Here is an 18,518-nt window from a genome sequence, read left to right as displayed (position 1 = left end):
CACTGAAGAGCTCAGTAGGATCTGGGCACCTCCTCACTGTGGTATGAGGCCCTGGCACAGGGTGCCCAGAGAAGCTGTGGCTGCCCCTGGATCCCTGGCAGTGTCCAAGGCCAGGTTGGATGGGGCTTGGAGCCACCTGGGATAGTGGAAGGGAGTGGAATTGGATGATCCTTACAGTCCCTTCCCACCCAAACCATCTCCTGACTCTGTGAGATGTCCCAAGCCACCATCAGCCCACTGAGATCTGCTGCTTCCCTTCCTCTTGGCTTGGTCCACAGCACCAGCAAGTAAAGGAAAGCTGCATTTCCTCATGTTTCGAAGAAATAAAACTTCATGACCCTAATCCAGTCAAACTGGCTCAAAGAAAAGAAGGAAGGGAAGAAATAAACTAATTTCCAAGCTGACTCTAAATTTAAACAAGCTCATTTCCTGTCTAGTCTTTCAGAGATAAAGGTCACAGAGCAGGGGATGGGTACTGGGCATGCAGGGGCATATTCTGTGCTGGGTGAGTCCCAGAGGCACTGCAGGATTCAGCAGGTATTTCACACACCCTGAGGTACTTTGCAGATGGCAATCTCCCCTCAGAGCCAACACCTTAACAAAGCCTGGGATTCAAACGGGAAAAATTGGAGCAGTTTGTTTAAAGAGGCAATGAATCACAGAACCCCAGAATGATGTGGGTTGGAGGGACCTTAAAGCTTATCCACTGCCACCCCAGGGACAACTTCCACTATCCCAGGCTGCTCCAAGCCCCATCCATCCTGGCCTTGGACACTGCCAGGGATCCAGGGGCAGCCACAGCTGCTGTGGGCACCCTGTGCCAGGGCCTGCCCACCCTCACAGGTAAGGATTTCTTCCTAATATCTAATCTAAATCTCTCCTTTTATAGTTTCCCCCGGTCATAAACTTTAAATTATAAATTTAGAGCCAAGAAAAATTACTCTCCAGGCTAAATATTATATGTTCATAGAGGAAAAGAATTTTTATCATCTATACTTTTTCTACATCAAACCCTTCCGCCTCGCACGCCTCATTCCTTCCTCTCACAGGCAAATGAAGGATTCCAAAACGGGATGCTAATCCTGGTGGGAAGTCTCCACACTTACATCACGGGAGGTGGTCAGGTTGTGGCTGTTCTCCCCCAGGAATGATTTGATGCTGTGCATGATGTTGTCTCTGCGCTGCTGCCGGAACCTCTTCTCCTCATCGCACAGGGCCATGCTGAACCGCAGGTCCGTGGAGGAGCTGTTTGGGAAAGGGACAGCCTGTCACAGGGGGCTCAGCATCACAAACATCCCCCTGGGAAACAGCAGAAAACCCTCACCCGCTTACATAAGGTGACATGAAATGGTATTTTTCATGTGGCACCATCCATCAGCTCTGAAGTGATGGAGGCAAAGTGCAATGTGTCTTTAAGACATGCATTTTTTATAGAACTCATTAAATACAGCAAGTGAGTTCTGCACTCACATAAAATTACAAGCACAGATCATGCTGGCACACCACAGGAAAAACTAAGCCCTTTTCTCTGTATTTTTCTCTACCTTGTGGGACAAAAAATATACACAAGGTTGCATAAGGATCTCAGTGCTGTACTTAAGGTACAACTTCAGCTGCAACTTCTCACAGACAGCAAAAGAGCAAAATCCACCCTGGAACCCACTGAAAAGCATACAATAGTGAAATGGATCCATTTAGACTAGATGCTACCAGATCGGTAGAATGGATCCATTTAGATTCAGATAATAATTCCCAGATTGGTAGAATGGATCCATTTAAGCTCAGATAATAATTCCCCAGATTGGTGGAATTGATCCATTTAGGCTCAGATAATAATTCTCAGATTTTTAAAACAACCTATTATGTAATAAAATAACAGGATTAAGAAAAGGGGTAAAAAGAAGCAATGTTCCACGAAGATATCCACAATCTGCAGGAATGTAAGGGAACAGCAGCAGAATTTGATAAAATCCTTTACATTTCAAAGCCTAAGAAGAAGACACAGCCAAGGATCTTGTGTTTATTTAATGTCAGAGATATTAAATGCTTGTAATGTACAAAGCCTGGCCGGTTCAAGGTGGTCTCAAGGACCACCCACAAATACATTTTCCTAGTACAACATGATGAGCAGAAATTATCCCTGGGGGATGTTTGTCATCTGGAGTAATCAGGAAATAACTTGACTATTACAGTGCTCAGTGCTCCTATTTATAGCTACAGACAAAAAATGACTCCTTAAATTCTTTGCTCTCAGAAAATCATTTTTAGACTTGAAATGCATTGCTCTGATTATGCCTCAATATGATTTATGGTCTTTCACCAGGACAGGTGAAGAATGAGGGAGAAAGACAGCTAGAGAGGGAAAAAAGTGGTAATAAAGGTAGGAAATAAAGGTAGGCATTTGCTTAGCTTTTACATGGAGAACTCCTGGCCCTAAATCTTCACCTAAACCTTCACTGTGTGGGGTATTTATATTTAAATACATTTTAGGGGCAGTTTTGTAACAGCAGCTGAAAGTTCATGTGAGGGGCCAAGTTGCCAGAGAAGGTAAAACAGTGAGGATGAAGCTGCACCTGAGTGAGGTGTGTGGGTTTTTTAGAAACAAAGCCCTTGAGAAGAAAAGGCCTTCACATAAACCAGGCTGGGAGATTTACGTGGGATGGCCTCACTCCTGCAAACATTTGGAAGGGTCACACCTCTTAGTCCCAGTAAGAGTGTTTAGTCAATAACAGAATTACAACATGAAAATTAACCAAAGTTGTAAAATCTCCTCACTTTTACAGTACCTGGTATTTCTATTCTACAACAAGGATTTTTTGCACTCTACATCACATGTTTTTAAGAAAATCCCAACAGGTGGGACTCTTGGGGTTTCCTGTGCAGGGCCAGGAGTTGGACTTTGATAATCCCCGTGGGTGCCTTCCAATTCAGGATATTCTGTGATTCCATGAAAATTTGAATGAACACTTCAAAATAAAAAAAATCCTTTGCTGCTGGTATATTTTCACCCTTAAAAAAAAAAAAAAAAAAAAAGAGATACTCACCATACTTCCAGAGACAATTCCAAAGTCATTTCTGTGACCTAAACAAGAAATATTTAAATATGGTTACAGCACTTAGAGAGGGAAAACTCACAAACACACCTGGAACATCAACTACTACTGTTGGAACTTTTCTTTCTTTCCTCTTCACTTTTTTTAAAAGGAGGATATTTTTGGCACATACAAATGAGATTCTTTTCTATGGATAATTTTTTTTAAAGCACATGGTGTGATTCCAAAATACACCACTAGAATTGAATACAGTGGAAAAAGTTGGTAAGGGCTGGCTTTCATTCCTCAGATCCTACTGTCTTGCCTTTCTTGCACTGCTGATCCCTTTCTGACAGTGCAACTCCTCTCTGTCCTAGGGGGATCTGATGCTTTTCACCCACTCATGGCTGGCAGGAGAACCAGGGGATCACATCTAAGTGCCACCTGTGTGAGGGAATCGCTGCTCTGTGTTCCACAGGAGCCACCAAGTGTCTCCCCACAGCTAAACATGCCTTAATTAGCAATCAGGAAGGGTGATGGCTTACAGCTTGCTAGAAAATGCAATAAATGTCACTGCACAATGACTTCACTTGCCAACCACACTGAACTGCCTGGCCACAGGCTATGGGTTGGCCTCCTCTGCCTTTCACAGAGCACTGAAAGGGTTGACTGCAGGCAAGAAGTTATAAAATGATGATTAAAGCACCAATTCCCCATCAGGCACAATCCAGAAGTACTGGCTGTGGAACTAAGAATGGAGAGGTGTTTTCACCCTCTCTGTGCAATCGCCTTGCTGGTACAGCCCTGGAGGAGTGACAGACTCAGAGTGTCCTCTACAAAAAACCAGATTTTCCTCCTCACTTGGGGCATGTGAGCACCATGGATGGAGCCACAACACTCCAGACTGAAGGTGTGCCTGAGCCTCAGAGAGCAGTGAAGGATCTGGGATGCATTCTGACTCCCCCAGGCAGACCCAATTCCTGACACGGGAATTGCAAATGAGGCCGGACATGAGCAAGGTGGGGGGAAAAAGAAACAACAGGCAGAGAAACAACAAAGGGAAGACATGAAGAAACAGAGTGAAGAGTCACTGAGGAAGCACTTCAAAGGCAGGGAAGCAATTACATTACATTCCTCACCTGGCATTACTTATTTAGAAAGCACTCCTGAAACCATGCAGTGATCCAATGCTTATAACAACATATGCACATGAAAGAAACACTTGGAGGGAAGCATTCCAACAGGGAGATATCATGGCATTTTCTATACCTTATACAGACTGCCACAGACATTTCAGGAATATTATTTCATTCTCAATTTCAGGAATTCTATGTATACATTGTCTACATCAGGCTCAACCTGACTTCACCTCCCCTTAACTATTTGCTTATAAATTTCAGAGTGCATTTGCCTTTTTTGCACTGTTTCTTTCCCCTATGACTCCCTACAAAGCTTTACTGAGCACTGATGATAAATTCATGCAAGGCAATACCTTACATTAATGGCATGAGCTTTGTTAACTGTGTTTGCAAAATGTATTCATCAGTTCCTTCTCACTGCCCCACCTCATGCCTGGCAGAACCAGGACCTGCTCTCAGCCCAAGCTCTGGAAGACCAAGAGTTACTGAAACACTTAGTGAAATAAATTTGCAGAAACTTCAAAAAATGTTGTTATTTTAAAAAGGAAAAATAATGGAAGGTATCAAAATTCCAACTGCCCTAAGGCTATGCCAAATGAAATGTTAAACTTCACATATTAAGCTCTCTGGTTTCCAAGAAGTAGGCCTTTAACCAGTTATTTGCTGTTAACTATGCTTTGGAAGTTGCACCACATGGAAAACAGCAGAGTGGTGACAAATCAAGATCTCTGATGATACAATAAACCATAGCCCAAACCAGAAATGCAGATGGTATTTATAGATTTCAATATGTGCAGAACAAGATCAATTCCACCCAGATTTAACAAGTTTCCAGGAGTTACAGTGCGGGCAGACAAGCCCTGTTCAAGAGACCCTATCTGATTTGCAGACATGTTTAAAGGGAATAATCCAATTACTGCATCACCTGCATCACTGCATGTTAACCAGGTCTGTGTTACAACAAGCCACTTCCAGAAAGTGAAACATGTAATAATAAAAGAATTCCTGCAGCTTTCTGGAAGCCACAGGCAGCAGCAGGAGGGGCAATGCACTGACCAGCAAACTCTGAGTAACCTCACACTAACTGCGGGCATGAAATTAAATTGCATTGAGTGTGGAAGAAACTGCTTTAGGCAGAGAAAGTCCCAAACTAGACTTTCAAAGATGACTCTTCCAGCAGGAACACCAAGGTATTTAGTGTCACTGCTTTGCTTAATTCTCCTCTCAGCAGGTCTGTAAGAAGATAAATAATTAAGGCTTAAAAGTGTCTTTAGGCTCTGTGTTTCTCCATGGGCAACAGTGAATGCTCAGAAAACTTCTGACCAGGGCAAAGTCATGAATGCCCAACTTACATTATTGAAAGTTAACTGGACCTCCTTCTTCTCTCCCAGTTTCAGAGAAGAGATGGGAAATGTAGATGTGCCAAGAGTCTCATCCATAACATAGTTGGCATCCATGAGAGTAACCTGAAAGAGATATCTGGATATTCAATTCCACTGCAAGAAATCCGTTTTTAATTGCATCCAGCCTATGCCTGAAGTAAAAAAAAAAAAAGAAAAAAAAAAAAAAAGAAAAAAGAAAAAAGAAAAAAGAATGGGCCTGTGTCGCTGTCGAGGCATTGATGGGAATGAGAAGACTGACTCAGAAGACTGTGAGAGTAAAAACTCCTATTTATTCAAAACACACCGCTCTTTCATACAGAGCTTTGTGAGGACCAACTCCATTGGTTCTGAAATGAAAACAACTCAAAGCATTGGTGCAGAGTGCTTGATGCACAGTGATAGAACTTAACTATAAACAATGTGAAAAACAAGAGAGATAAAGAATTATTTACATTCTTCTCCAGCTCTTTCACAGGCTTTTGCCTGGCTAGAAATTCTCAGTTTCTTTCTTTGACTGAATCTGAGACCCACAGGCCTGACCCAACCTAGTCAACCTAGCTCAGTGCCAGCTGACATTTATTTTAAACCAGGATAAATGGAGGTGGCACTTCAAGGAACTGAACTGCAGGAGTATACCAGGATTACTCACGATGGGATTTTCATCTCGGCACCTTTCTGGCAGCAAATCTCACCATTTTTCTAATCCCTTCTACATATAGTAGAAGCAAAGCACAGTACCTTCATATTTCCAGTCAGTAAAATTTCCCTACGGAGAAACTTGTATAGTTCTGTGATACACCAAAAAAACATCCAGCAACTTTTCAGAGAAGGTGGAATCCACATACCCCAACCTTGACTCTACAGACCAAAATTGTTACAGCAGCAATTTGGCAAAGGGTGCAGCATTCCAATTTACACAAAGCTGCTCTCTGTATCCAGCCAGACCTTCAAGTCTCTTCTCATACCCTCCGTGTTGGAGCAGAGACCTTTCCAAAATGCGATAATATGCAAAGAAGGATGTGGATATGGCAGAACACCACTCCAAGATTTTGCTCTAATCCATGTGGATCTATCTTTAGCAGACTTTTGCCCCCAGTGGCTGCTTTCCAAGCCCTCAAGTAAGATATACAGAGAGAATTTCAAATTCTCATTTACACGGTTTTTATTAAATGAGATCTCCAGACTAATTTGATTTACGGGTTCTTTTTCCACTTTGTGGCATTATATCTTCTAAAATATCACATGTTCATGGCTTGGGCTGTATCTTTTGCAGAAAACAAAAGGAATCAAGATTCAATCACTTGAATAATTAGTTGCTACATCTGGGATCAGCATCTTCTCAGCTATAAAGAATCTTCTTCATCCTGTGCCACAAGCAACTCTTTGAAATTATGAATTTTCTTTGTTTTAGGACAGAGCTAATTACTTTAATGGTATTTACATTGCTCTGTTTCCTTTCAGAACTTTATGCCCATTCCTGCAATCTCTGAGCACTGTCTCTTAAAACCAAAAGCCAAAACTTAGTGGGATTTTGAAGAGCTGCTAATACTTCAGAGGGCAAACTGCACTTGGGATAGAGTTAAAAATGCAGATTGAAACAATCCAAGGAGTCACAAGGACTCTGGAGTCTGCACTTCCGACTTCACAGAGGGTTTGGGTGGAGAGGTGACTTTACATATTTTTGACACTGCACTCCACTGCAGAATCCAAAGGCTCTTGCCTACACTACCACGTCCACAATTAAACATTATTGAATGTTATAATTTATTCTTTGCAGGCAATTATCAGGGAATTTTATTGCACTATCTCAGAACCAGCAACAGCCTTTAGTTATTGTAAAGACACATTTCTACCTATAATCTATCTTTCTTGTTTGTGACTGTAGTAATTTTATCCTTTTCAATACCCTTAAACCAAATTTTGTCCTCAACAAATTCCTAGGGAAGCTGCAAAGTGTAAGGGAGCTCAGAGCAGAGCCCAGGCTCTGTTCCAGGAGGCCCAGCAAGGGCACCAGAGGAATAGGCAGGAACTGATGCCCAGGAAATCACTGTGAATTCCCTACTATCCTCTGCCTCTAGTGCAGGATGCACGGGACAGTTCTTCATGATCCAGCAAGCAGACCATGGGTGTAATGCTCGAGCTGTAGAGCCTTCCCCAGGAACACAGGGAACTTGTAGGAAGCACAATTCCCTTTCAGACCCAAGGTCTGATGGTCACAGGCTGCAGTCTCTGTCCCAGATGGCAAATTTAGACTGAACACTGGGTCAGAAGAGAGCAGGTGGCAGGGCCATCCTCTGTGAAGAACAGAGCTCACAAAGGACCAGAGCTAACCTTAAATCCTTGCCATGGCCATTCAGAAAACACACCCAACATTCAGCTCTTGTGTGCAGCCTGTATAGTGCAACACACTGAGACTGAACAGTGGCTTGGCCAACAAGGCTGCACATGGAGTGTGCAGAAGAGCCCTGGGTGGGCTCCAGGAAAGGAAGACACAGCAGAACCAGCCTTTTGCTTTGTCTCCATGGGCAGAAAATTGACTTAAGCCTCACCTATTCCCTATCTGTAGGAGCTGAATCAGGGTAGGAAGCAGGTAGTACTCTGCTGCTGATGTGAGGAATAACAAGTTACTATCCCTCAGGAGCTGTCCCAGAGATGACTCACAGGCATATCTTGTAATGACTCTTCAGGCTACTCCTTGAATAACTCAATTTATCCAACACCTCTTGCTTAGCACCAGCTAAACCTAGGTTTAACTTTTAAAACAAAGGGGCAATCTTGAGACTTCAGATGCCACACATAAGCCACTGTTGTTTTACCCTTCATCTCCCCAGCCCAGCCATGGATTTACCTCCAGAACATTCTCCAGATTGGGGTCCAGAATGAACTCGAAGGTCTCGTTCCACACGGGGTTGATGTCATTGTTGAAGTGCTTGGTTCTCTTCCTGCAGTCGGGGGCAGTGGGGATGAACAGCTCCACGTAGGGATCTGGAGTGTCAACTGTGGAGCAGAACACAGGTCAGGCAAGGGAAAACTCCAGCCTGGGCTGGAAAAATTGATACAATTCTGTGAAATCACAGATTCCCTCATGGTAAGGGACAGAAAGAGATGCAATTCTTTAAGTTACATAAATGTAATGACAAAAATGATACACCTATACCAACAATCTCCTCAAGAGAAATATTAGGCTTTTAGGAGGGGAGGGGAAAAGCCTTGAGCAAACAGAATGGCACAGGGACTAAGTTTATTTGGAATATGCAAACATCTGCCAAGGAGTGGTGTTTTTAAAAGCTTTTACTTTCTCCCTCTCTTTCTAGCCTTTAATGGCTTTGGCTCGTGTCACAGCAGCAAGTATCCCACCAAACAATGAGAACAAGCAGTTTGCTGTGGGGTTTGGATCCTCTTTCACCTTGGCTGATTTGGGAGTGATGGAGGAAATCAGTCACAGCATAAGTAGCACTCAGTTCTGAAACACTGCCACCACAGTTCTGGGGAATCACCACAGGATGAGGACACCTCATTTACACAGCAGAACCCCGGCTGGAAACACAGATATGGGAACTGCAGCTGATGGCAATTACCAGGGGAGAAAAGGAAACCGGCAAATCCCATCAGATGTGTCTAAAAATAGCCATTCCTAAGAGCCCCGAATGCAACCCTAAAAATGCACTTTCTAACAAGTTAAAGCATGCAGGGGTTTTTGTACAATGAAGGGGGGTTTTTTTGTGTCAAATGGAGCCAGGACTCAGATGCTTCCCAGGAAAGCAGGGGAAATTATTTCTGTGGTTGCGGTGGATCAAGAAAAGCCTCCTGCTCTGCTGTGGTAAAACACCCATGTCTTTCCAACACTGAAACAGAATCACAGAATATCCTCAGCTGGAAGGGACCCACAAGGACCATCAGTGCAACTCCAGACCCTGCCCAGACACCCCAACAATCCCAGCCTGTGCATCCCTTGGAGTGTTGTCCAAACCCTCCTGGAGCTCTGGCAGCCTTGGGGCCATGCACATTCCCTGGGCAGTGCCCAGATTAAATCCTATCACAAGGAAAAGCAAATTCAAACATTCCTCCTTGTATACATTTTAAGTCTAAAAATACCTATTTTCAATAAAGGCAAATTTTAGAACATTGCGAGTTCAATAAGACCTTATCCATGAGATTCCTGAGGTCCAGAATTACTTCTCCCTCCTACTGGGAGAAGAAGGAAAAGAGGAAAATGAAGAAGTCAGATAGTTTCAAATCAAATCAAATCAAATCAAATGTCTTTTGGGGAAAAAACCCTGACCAAACAACCAAAAGAAAAGGCTTTTGGAAACCACTCGGGAAGTTCTGAATGTGTCCCCAGGCAAATCCTATTCAGCATTATCTTAATCCAACTCATCAAGGAGTTTTCCACTGCACTCCATACCTGTGGGGCTCAGCTAATTGCTACATTGAGGTGGTCTCAGTGCTCTTTGAGTAATGAACAAGCAGCTATTTAAAGTTGGGGATCAGTGTGGAAAGGCTTTAAATAGCAACCTTTATTAGCTCCTGAGGAATTATGTCTGATCTTGTCCCTTCATTATGGGCAGGGGAACTGGGGGATCAAGCCCCAAGTCTTTCCTCACGGGCAGATGTTCCAACTTGCCAACTTTTCCATTCCTTTCAACTACTACACAAAGCTCTGCCACAAAGAAAAGAACCAAGAGAAACAAGGCTCTTTGAAACTAAAAATCCATTAAGTGACAAGGTCTTGCTAAGTCTTGATATCCAGCATGACTTGGCAATAAACACCCAGGGTTGCCCCGCTAAGAGACTGAAGTTGACTACAAAAAACTGGATTTTAGACAAAATCCCAATGGCTGAGCAGAGTTCTGGGCAAAAGATCAATGCCTACCTCCATTCAGATTATGCTGTGATCAGCCCCAACTCTTAAAAAAATTTTATCAACACAAATAGCAAATGGTTTCCTACCCATATTTAAAATCCCAAAGCATGTAGAAATCCCAGACCCCTGTCATGCAGATCCATTACTAACTTTCTATCAGGCAAACCCTGGTAAGTGTTGAAACAGAAACTAAACCCAAGGCATGGATCAACTGAACTTGGAAAAATCAGTCTTGGTAGTTCAGTACTGCCAAGTCACCTCACTCCATCTCTTTATTAGCTTTTTAACCCAAGGCAAAGATTTAATCACCTGCCCTTTCATGTTTGAAAGTTTATTTGGAGCTTTTTCAGTTAAGAAAATGAAAATTTATTCTAACTTCCTTCTTTAGATGAAGAGAAAATAAACAGGAAGACTGCTTGCTCTGATTAAGATATTGCTATAAGCAATACTAAAGACTTCTTTAAGATATATTATACTAATAAAAATCTCACTCCTTGGATGGGGACCAAAAGCTACCAGCAAGCTGGCAAATAACACAGAAGTATTCACTTAATGTATTTCAAAACACTGAAGTTATCAAATGTACATTAAACAGCCAGCTTACACTCTTAGCATTGGTGTTTTTATTCCTGCCTGGGCTTCTGCTAATTGATTTGCTAGGTAGTGTTAAAAAAACCTAAGCTGAAAATGTAACTAAAAATACCTTGACTAGCACTGTTATCACAGAACCCCAGAATGGTTTGGGTTGGAATGGACCTTAAAGACCATCCAGTGCCACCCCTGCCATGGAAAGGAACAATTCCCACTGTCCCAGGCTGCTCCAAGCCCCATCCAGCCTGGCCTTGGACACTGCCAGGGACCCAGGGGAAGCCACAGCTGCTCTGGGCACCCTGTGCCAGGGCCTGCCCACCCTCACATGGAAGGATTTCTCCCCAATATCCCATCTAACCCTCCCTTCTGGTAATGGGAAGCCATTCCCAGTGCCCTGTCCCTCCATCCTTTGTCCCAGGTCCCTCTCCAGCTCTCCTGGAGCCCCTTTAGGCACTGGAAGTTGCCATCTATACTTTGATTTTAAAAGGAAGAATCATTATGGTGTACGGTCAAAAGCTGATGTTCAGCCATGACAAGAGAATTATCTATGTCTGAGAATGATCTCTAGCTGGACCTGATGACCCTAAAGGTCTTTTCCAGCCTTAAGGATTTTGGGTAGGGGCAGCACTGTTGGGGAACTGGTCTTTTGTTGCAGCAGCTGCCTCAGCAGCAGCCACCTGGGGGAATTGCACTCGTTCCCAGGACATTTCTGAGGAAAGCAGAGTTTCTGTGCAGCTCAGCCCTAAGGCTGTTCTTTATGCAAGTGCTGCTGCTCCATCACCATTTCTCAGAAACCAGGCAGGCTGAACCAATAATTAAGCACAAGAATCTCAAACCCCACCTGCACTCTAAAAAGCACAATTAAGGCTTTCAGCACTGATGCCAAGGAGGGTCCTGCAATTAGCAGCTTGGAGGTAGATGAAGTCTTGGGTAATTAACAAAACGCTGATGATAATTCAGATTTACAGCCCCCCTCCCCAAAGCTCCAGGAGCTGAAGACTCATCCAAAAGCAAGAGCAGAGTCAGCATCCCCTCTGCTGGCTTTAAACTGCTGCCTTGGGAAGGGCTGAGAGGTGGAAAGTAGGGATTCACTGACTCTTCCTCATCTGGTTTATCTCCTGATTAAGTCATGGCTATAGTGGCTATAGGATTCTCCTTTAAATTACATTATGAATCACCAAGTGAAACACACAGTGGACAATAATTAGGGTCAAACATTTTCACAGGGAAAAATGAGTAATGCTTTAAGCAATCTGGCTATTAGGGCAACCTGTAAAATTTTCTGCAATGACTGGAAACCATTTGATCTTATGTTATTAGTCTGGTGAGATGGCAGCCATCAGGCCTCCATATTAATATGATTAATATTTCAGATCTATTCTTTATATTTCAGTCATTTTAATTACTTCAACAGCATCATTACCATAAAGAAACTATAGAAAGCCTGTTCAAATATAATACTGAGATAGATACATATCTATCTCAAAATAAAAAGTGGTAATAACCCTTATTTTATCCACCATTAAGTGTAATCCCATTGATAAAAACTTAATAGGTTCCAAATGACCATCTTTGTGTATATCCCACCATTTTTTTTGGCTTGCTGCACCACAGTACAACTTGTTTAGCACAGGCAGCTGAGCAGCCCGGCTGAGGTCAAGCCAGTAATGGGAATTGCTGGATGACCTCTCTCTCCCCAAAGGCGAAGGAAGCTAAATAACAACAGAATTTCTATTCAAATCATGTGATTTTTGATTTTTCAGTTTTGAAAAAGGGAATTCTTAAAAACTGTACTTAACAATAGCTGTCTCTCCAACCATGGAATAGATACTTGAGATGCTCCAGACAAATCCATAGTCTAGCAGATGCCAGGGGACCTGCCAGAAGGCCACAGCAACCTAAAAGCCCCAGGAGCACTCACTGCTGCTTGTGTTTAAGGCACCACAGGGAATGCCAGGGCCGGTGGCTTTGGGGATTTTGCAAAGGGGTGATGCAGTGCCAGATTTCGTGAGCAGAAGGTGACTCCAAGGGAAGTAAGGCAGCTCTGAAGCAGCAGCTATGCTATGAGAAATCCTGGGATTAGGTAACACCTTCATTAAGAATTATTTGTGTCTTTTATGACACTGCTTTTCATCTCTGGTGTTACTTCAGTGGAGGAAAGAACCAGCTCCCAGCACAGGCACTGCACTATCACCCAGTTCACTGGTGCAGGACACCACTGCTTTCACTGATCCAGCCTTGAAAACTCCCAAACAAGTCAGCTTTTGGTCAAACCACATCTGTAGAAGTGCAAAGAGGAAAGAAAGAAATACTGCCTTCTCTAGGTTATCTGCACAGGCCCCTTTGCAGACCCACACTGAGAAGTGACTGAAGCATTAAGCAAAATAACATTTTTCTAGTAGTCTGCCATAGTGTAAGGGGTTTAGGGTTTTTAAATGGATTTAAATGCCTAGTTCTCACTGCCAAACCAGTGAAATATCTCACTGCATGCATTGGGTTTGCACAGTTTGGTTTTTGGTAGTGGGGGGGCCACAGGGGTGGCTTCTGTGAGAAGCTGCTGGAAGCTTCCACCATGTCCAGCAGAGCCAGTCCCTGATGGCTCTGAAGCTGGGACATGCTGCTGGCCAAAACAGAGCCAACAAGAGAGATGCCTCTGGGATAACAGATTTAAAAAGAAAATCAAAACAATGTGGACAGGTTTTTCTTCGAGTCAGAGAAGAGGAGGAGGTGAGAACATGTGAGGGAGACACCAAGGTCAGTGGAGAAGGAGGGGCAGGAGGTGCTCCAGGGGCCAGAGCCGAGATTCCTCTGCAGCCATGGTGAGACCAGGGTGAAGCAGCTGTGCCCCTTCATGGGGATCCATGGGGGATGCAGAGATCCACCCCCAGCCCATGGGGATCCACGGGGGATGCAGAGATCCACCCACAGCCCATGGGGATCCACGGGGGATGCAGAGATCCACCCCAGCCCATGGGGATCCATGGGGGATGCAGAGATCCACCCCCAGCCCATGGGGATCCACGGGGGATGCAGAGATCCACCCCCAGCCCATGGGGATCCACAGGGGATGCAGAGATCCACCCCCAGCCCATGGGGATCCACAGGGGATGCAGAGATCCACCTACAGCCCCTGGGGATCCATGGGGGATGCAGAGACCCACCCACAGCCCCTGGGTGAGGTGCCCATGCTGGAGCAGGTGGATCCCTGGAGCAGGCTGTGTTCAGGGAAGATCCCTGGGGGAGGCTGTGTTCAGGGAAGATCCCTGGGGGAGGCTGTGTTCAGGGAAGATCCCTGGGGGAGGCTGTGTTCAGTGCAGCCCCAGTGCAGAGAGGCCCCTGCTCCCAGGCTGGAGCAGCCTGTCCTTGCAGGACTGCAGCCCATGGACAGAGAGCCCAGAGCAGCAGTTTTGGGAGGGCTCTGTGCCCGTGGCAGGGACTCACCTTGTGGCAGGTGAGGTTTGGCTGCTGCTCGTGGGAGTGGCCCCACGCTGGAGAAGTTCACAGGGAACTGTCTCCTGTGGAGGGACCCCAGGGTCTCACAGGGAAAGGACTCCTCTCCTGAGCAGGATGAAAATCTGGGAGATGAACTGACCGAAACCCCCACACCCTGTCTCCCTGTGCTGTCGGTGGGAAGGAGGCAGGGGCTGGGGGGGAAAGATGTTTTAAGGGCTAATTTTACTTCTCATGATCCTCCTCTCTGTTAATAGAAATAATAAATAAACAATGTACTTCGTACTTCTAAGCTGACTCTGTGAAATGTATAAATGAACATTCTTGAGTTGTAAGAGCTTTTCTTTGGTACAGATGGACCTGTGGAGCAGTTGGAATCCTACAAAATACAAGGCAGTACCCAGATGATGAATCACAGAATGGATGAGGTTGGAAAAGATCTCCCAAGACCACTGAGCTCAACCATCATCACTGTGTTCACCACTAAACCTCCTCCCCAATGTGCCACATGCACATGGTTTTTGAACACCTCCAAGGATGGAGACTCCACCACTGTCCTGAGCAGCCCCTGCCAAGGCCTGAGCACCCTTTCCATGGAGAAATTCCTGCTGCTGTCCACCCTGAGCCTCCCCTGGCCCAGTCTGAGGCCTCCTGTCCCTGTTCCTGGAGCAGAGCCCGACCCCCCGGCTGTCCCCTCCTGTCAGGAGCTGTGCAGAGCCACAAGGTCCCCCTGAGCCTCATTTTCTCCAGGCTGAGCCCCTGCCCAGCTCCCTCAGCCCCTCCTGGTGCTCCAGACCTTGCCCCAGTTCCCTTCCTTAGCTCCAGCCTCTCAGTATCTTTCTTGTTGTTAAGTTCCCCAAACTGACCCAGTTCAGATTCTTCAGCTCATGCTTTTAAAATAACATTTTCAAAACGAATTAGAAGTCTCCTTCAGCCAGCAACCTCTAAAACTTCTTACCCAAAGAGCTGTGGATGAAAAGGCCTATGTGGATCGAAGGAAAAATTTTTAAGTGAATTTTCTGCAAGAAAATCTCTGTGACAGCTGATTATCTCAAAGGCACATCCAGCTCAGGGAGTCTCACCAAAGGCAGCCAAGGAGAGGAGAGGATCAGTGGGAAGTGCCATATTCTTACCCTGCTCATATTTTCCCTTTACATCTCACTGTGACTGATGTTCTTCCCAATTCTCCCTTGGATCAGGCATTAGCCCAACCCTAACACAACTAATGCCCAACTCTAACACAACTTCAGAGCACTTCTGGGACAGGGGATGAGAGGGAAAAGAATCAAAAGCAAGAAAAAGTCAAATTATCACAGCGACAAATGGGAGCTTCCTCCTAACCGGAGGGAGTGAAAGGCCCGAACTGGAGGAGCAGTGATGTCCATGAGGTCCACAGGTTCCAGAGGGAGCCCCAGCAGGAAGCTCTGCCTGGAGACAGGACAGCACATGGAACAACATCACAGCTGAGATGGACATGATACCCAGAGTAACACCACACCAGTTCAGAAGGCTGCAGGCATCCACCCTTCTTGTTCTTTAGCCCAACCTTTTATCCCCTCATGTTCACAGATTGCACTGTGTGCCTCTGCTTCCTTTGGTGGCTGCTCAATGCCCCTGGGCACTCCATGGCTCATTGCTGTCAGTGCTGATCACCTGCTCCTCACAGCTGAGCCCACTGGGGATGAGGCTCCCACAGCCCCATCCCAATCACCACACACTGAGTGCCTACAGGACAGGGGCAGCTCCCAGCCACCACCAAGCTCTGGGGCTGGTCACAGCCTGGCAGGGCTGGAGCAGGGACAGGGGCTTCTCCAGCCACACCAGATGGATCCCAGGCCTGAGTCCCTTGAGTGTTCCATGTCACCATCACAGCACAACAGAGTCACGGGAGAGCTGCCTCAAGGATGGGAACGAGCTTTCAGCAACCTCTCACAGAAACAGGTCCCCCCTCAGTAACTCCATGGCAAGCACTCTCAGACAGAATTTCTCATCAAAATTATATTTTTGTAGCTGGGAAGAGCAGCAGCATCTGGATCAGTTTCACTGTGGAACACATGAGCCTGTTTCCAACGTGGCTTCTTCCTCCCAGCACTGGATACCCCTACAAAAGGGATACTGGGTGTGCCAAGGAAACTGAAATCTAGCAGTTGGTTGCCTCAGTGTTAGACTGAGATCTGCAGTAGGCATCTTGAGCAGTTGTTAGCAGCACTGTTCATTTAAGATTTTTTCTTTTAGGGATCCATATTTCAGCCACATGAAGACTTGCACACGCAGCTTGTAGGATGTGGAGGATTGGCCAACTCTTGACCTACTTTTCTCAGGTTGTCAGGCTGGAAAAGGGGAGCAGTTTAGCTTGTTTTCCCCTTGCAAAAATCAGGAGCTGCTCCAGGGCCTTGCAGGAAGAGCCTTATCTGATGGCACTCCACCAGGCAAGTGCACTGTAGCTAAATCCAGAGAACAGCTGGATGAGTCCTCAATGAGCTGCTGTAACACAAACCATAGTACAAGGAGGCAAATCTCCAATTCCTTCCTTTCAGCTAGGCCAGGTTTAAAACCCTGCCTGGACTGCCATGACATGGGTTTAACCAAGCCAGCTTCAACCCCAGGAGCTCTGGCTCTTGGGGAGCAGCCCCAGGGGACAGGGGTGTGAGGGATGAACAGTGCATGCTGGACATCCCTTCCTCGTTCCCAGCTCCCAGGGCCAGACAGGCAAAGGTGTGCTCCCATCCCAGTTTCCTCTGGAGATGCAGGAAGGGCATCTCCTGAACTTGGGGGGATGTCCACAGCTGGCTGCAGTGGCATGGGCTGACCACGCCAAGAGCCACCCAGGAGCTGCTTCCCAGCTCTGTCTGGGCAAGTTTTGCAACCAGAGCTGAGCTCTGGGGACTGCACTGCAACCAGAACTTGTTTATCTGAGCAGCTTAGCTGCAGTGGAGATGCATCCTTGATTCCAACGGCATGGGCAGCAACTGGGAGAGAAGCTGAGCACCAGTGCTGTGAACTATCAAGCTTTAAACGTTTTTAAGAAGGGAATTTTTTCCTATAAACACACGGAATGACATTGTTCATTACCATGGCGTCAAAAGAAGATGAAGCAAGGAAAAGCTGCAAATCCCAAACAGGATTAAGCAAGATCAGTGATTGTTAAGAGCAGAGTCACACAACTGGTTTCCTCTGTAGATACTACTGTTTGTTGTGAAAGCCAGGACACTTAAATACATGTTTAAAGATAGAAGATAAATTTTACAATGCTTCTTCTAACCCAGTTTTCCACCAAGAACCTTGAAAGTCCAGAAGGGGAGAGATGCCGTGGAAAGGAGATCCAGTTTGCAAGAATTTCTCTTCCACAATGCTGCAGTTTGGGACTCTGTTGTTTTGTTTGGTTTTTTTTTTCTTCCCTACAAGTTCTTGTACTGTCATGGAAGTAAGGAAAAGCTCTACAGTTTGGGTGGCATCTGAGTAGACTCAAAACTACACATCTGCTATATAGGAGCTCACTGGGCCAGAGATCCAGTCAGATAAGTGATTTTACAATCAGCAGCAAGCTAAGCAATTAAGATAATTAAATCTTCACCAAAACCATGCAGATTTTCTGATTTTTGGCCTTGTAATAGCTTTATGTAGCAGGTTTTGGGCAGCAGGGGCATAGAATCCTAGAATGGTTTGGGTTGAAAGGGGCTGTAAAGCTCTGCCTGCCATGGGCAAGGACACCTTCCACTATCCCAGATTACTCCAAGTTCTGTCCAACCTGGCCATGGACACTTCCAGGGATCCAGGGGCAGCCACAGCTTCTCTGGGCACCCTGTGCCAGGGCCTCCCCACTCTCACAGGGAACAATTTCTTCCTAATATATATATTTTTTTTGTCCTCTTTTTCACTGAACTGTGTTTCTGCCAATTCAGCAGGGTCTATTGTCTGACCCCAATCCCAATGACATCTGGCAGAGGGATACAGCAGAAAAGAAGGGAAGTGTACAGCACGAGGTGGGTATAGCTTTATTCCTGACTGTCCTACTCTGCTACAATTAACTGGCAATAAACTACAGTAATTTTCTCCAACT

The 18,518-nt window shown here is 45.4% G+C and overlaps 1 protein-coding gene across 10 annotated transcripts in view; it reads right to left on the bottom strand.

The window, feature by feature from the left end:
• PLA2G4A (phospholipase A2 group IVA) overlaps window positions 1-18,518 on the bottom strand; it is a 69,781-nt gene that overhangs the window by 25,534 nt on the left and 25,729 nt on the right. For all 10 annotated transcript variants that reach the window (XM_085586616.1, XM_085586623.1, XM_077785514.2 and 7 more), the window contains 4 exons: window positions 8,402-8,550; window positions 5,524-5,637; window positions 3,045-3,082; window positions 1,107-1,245 (listed from right to left, as the gene is read on the bottom strand). In XM_085586616.1, the coding sequence (XP_085442742.1) occupies window positions 1,107-1,245; window positions 3,045-3,082; window positions 5,524-5,637; window positions 8,402-8,550 (440 nt within the window). The remainder of the gene's footprint in view (window positions 1-1,106; window positions 1,246-3,044; window positions 3,083-5,523; window positions 5,638-8,401; window positions 8,551-18,518) is intronic.

Source organism: Lonchura striata, chromosome 8, assembly GCF_050655825.1.
Source record: "Lonchura striata isolate lonStrDom1 chromosome 8, ASM5065582v1, whole genome shotgun sequence".
In the NCBI taxonomy this organism is placed as follows: domain Eukaryota; kingdom Metazoa; phylum Chordata; class Aves; order Passeriformes; family Estrildidae; genus Lonchura; species Lonchura striata.
The sequence above is the reverse complement of the archived record's forward strand: the minus strand, read 5'-3'. Positions and strand labels throughout refer to the sequence as shown.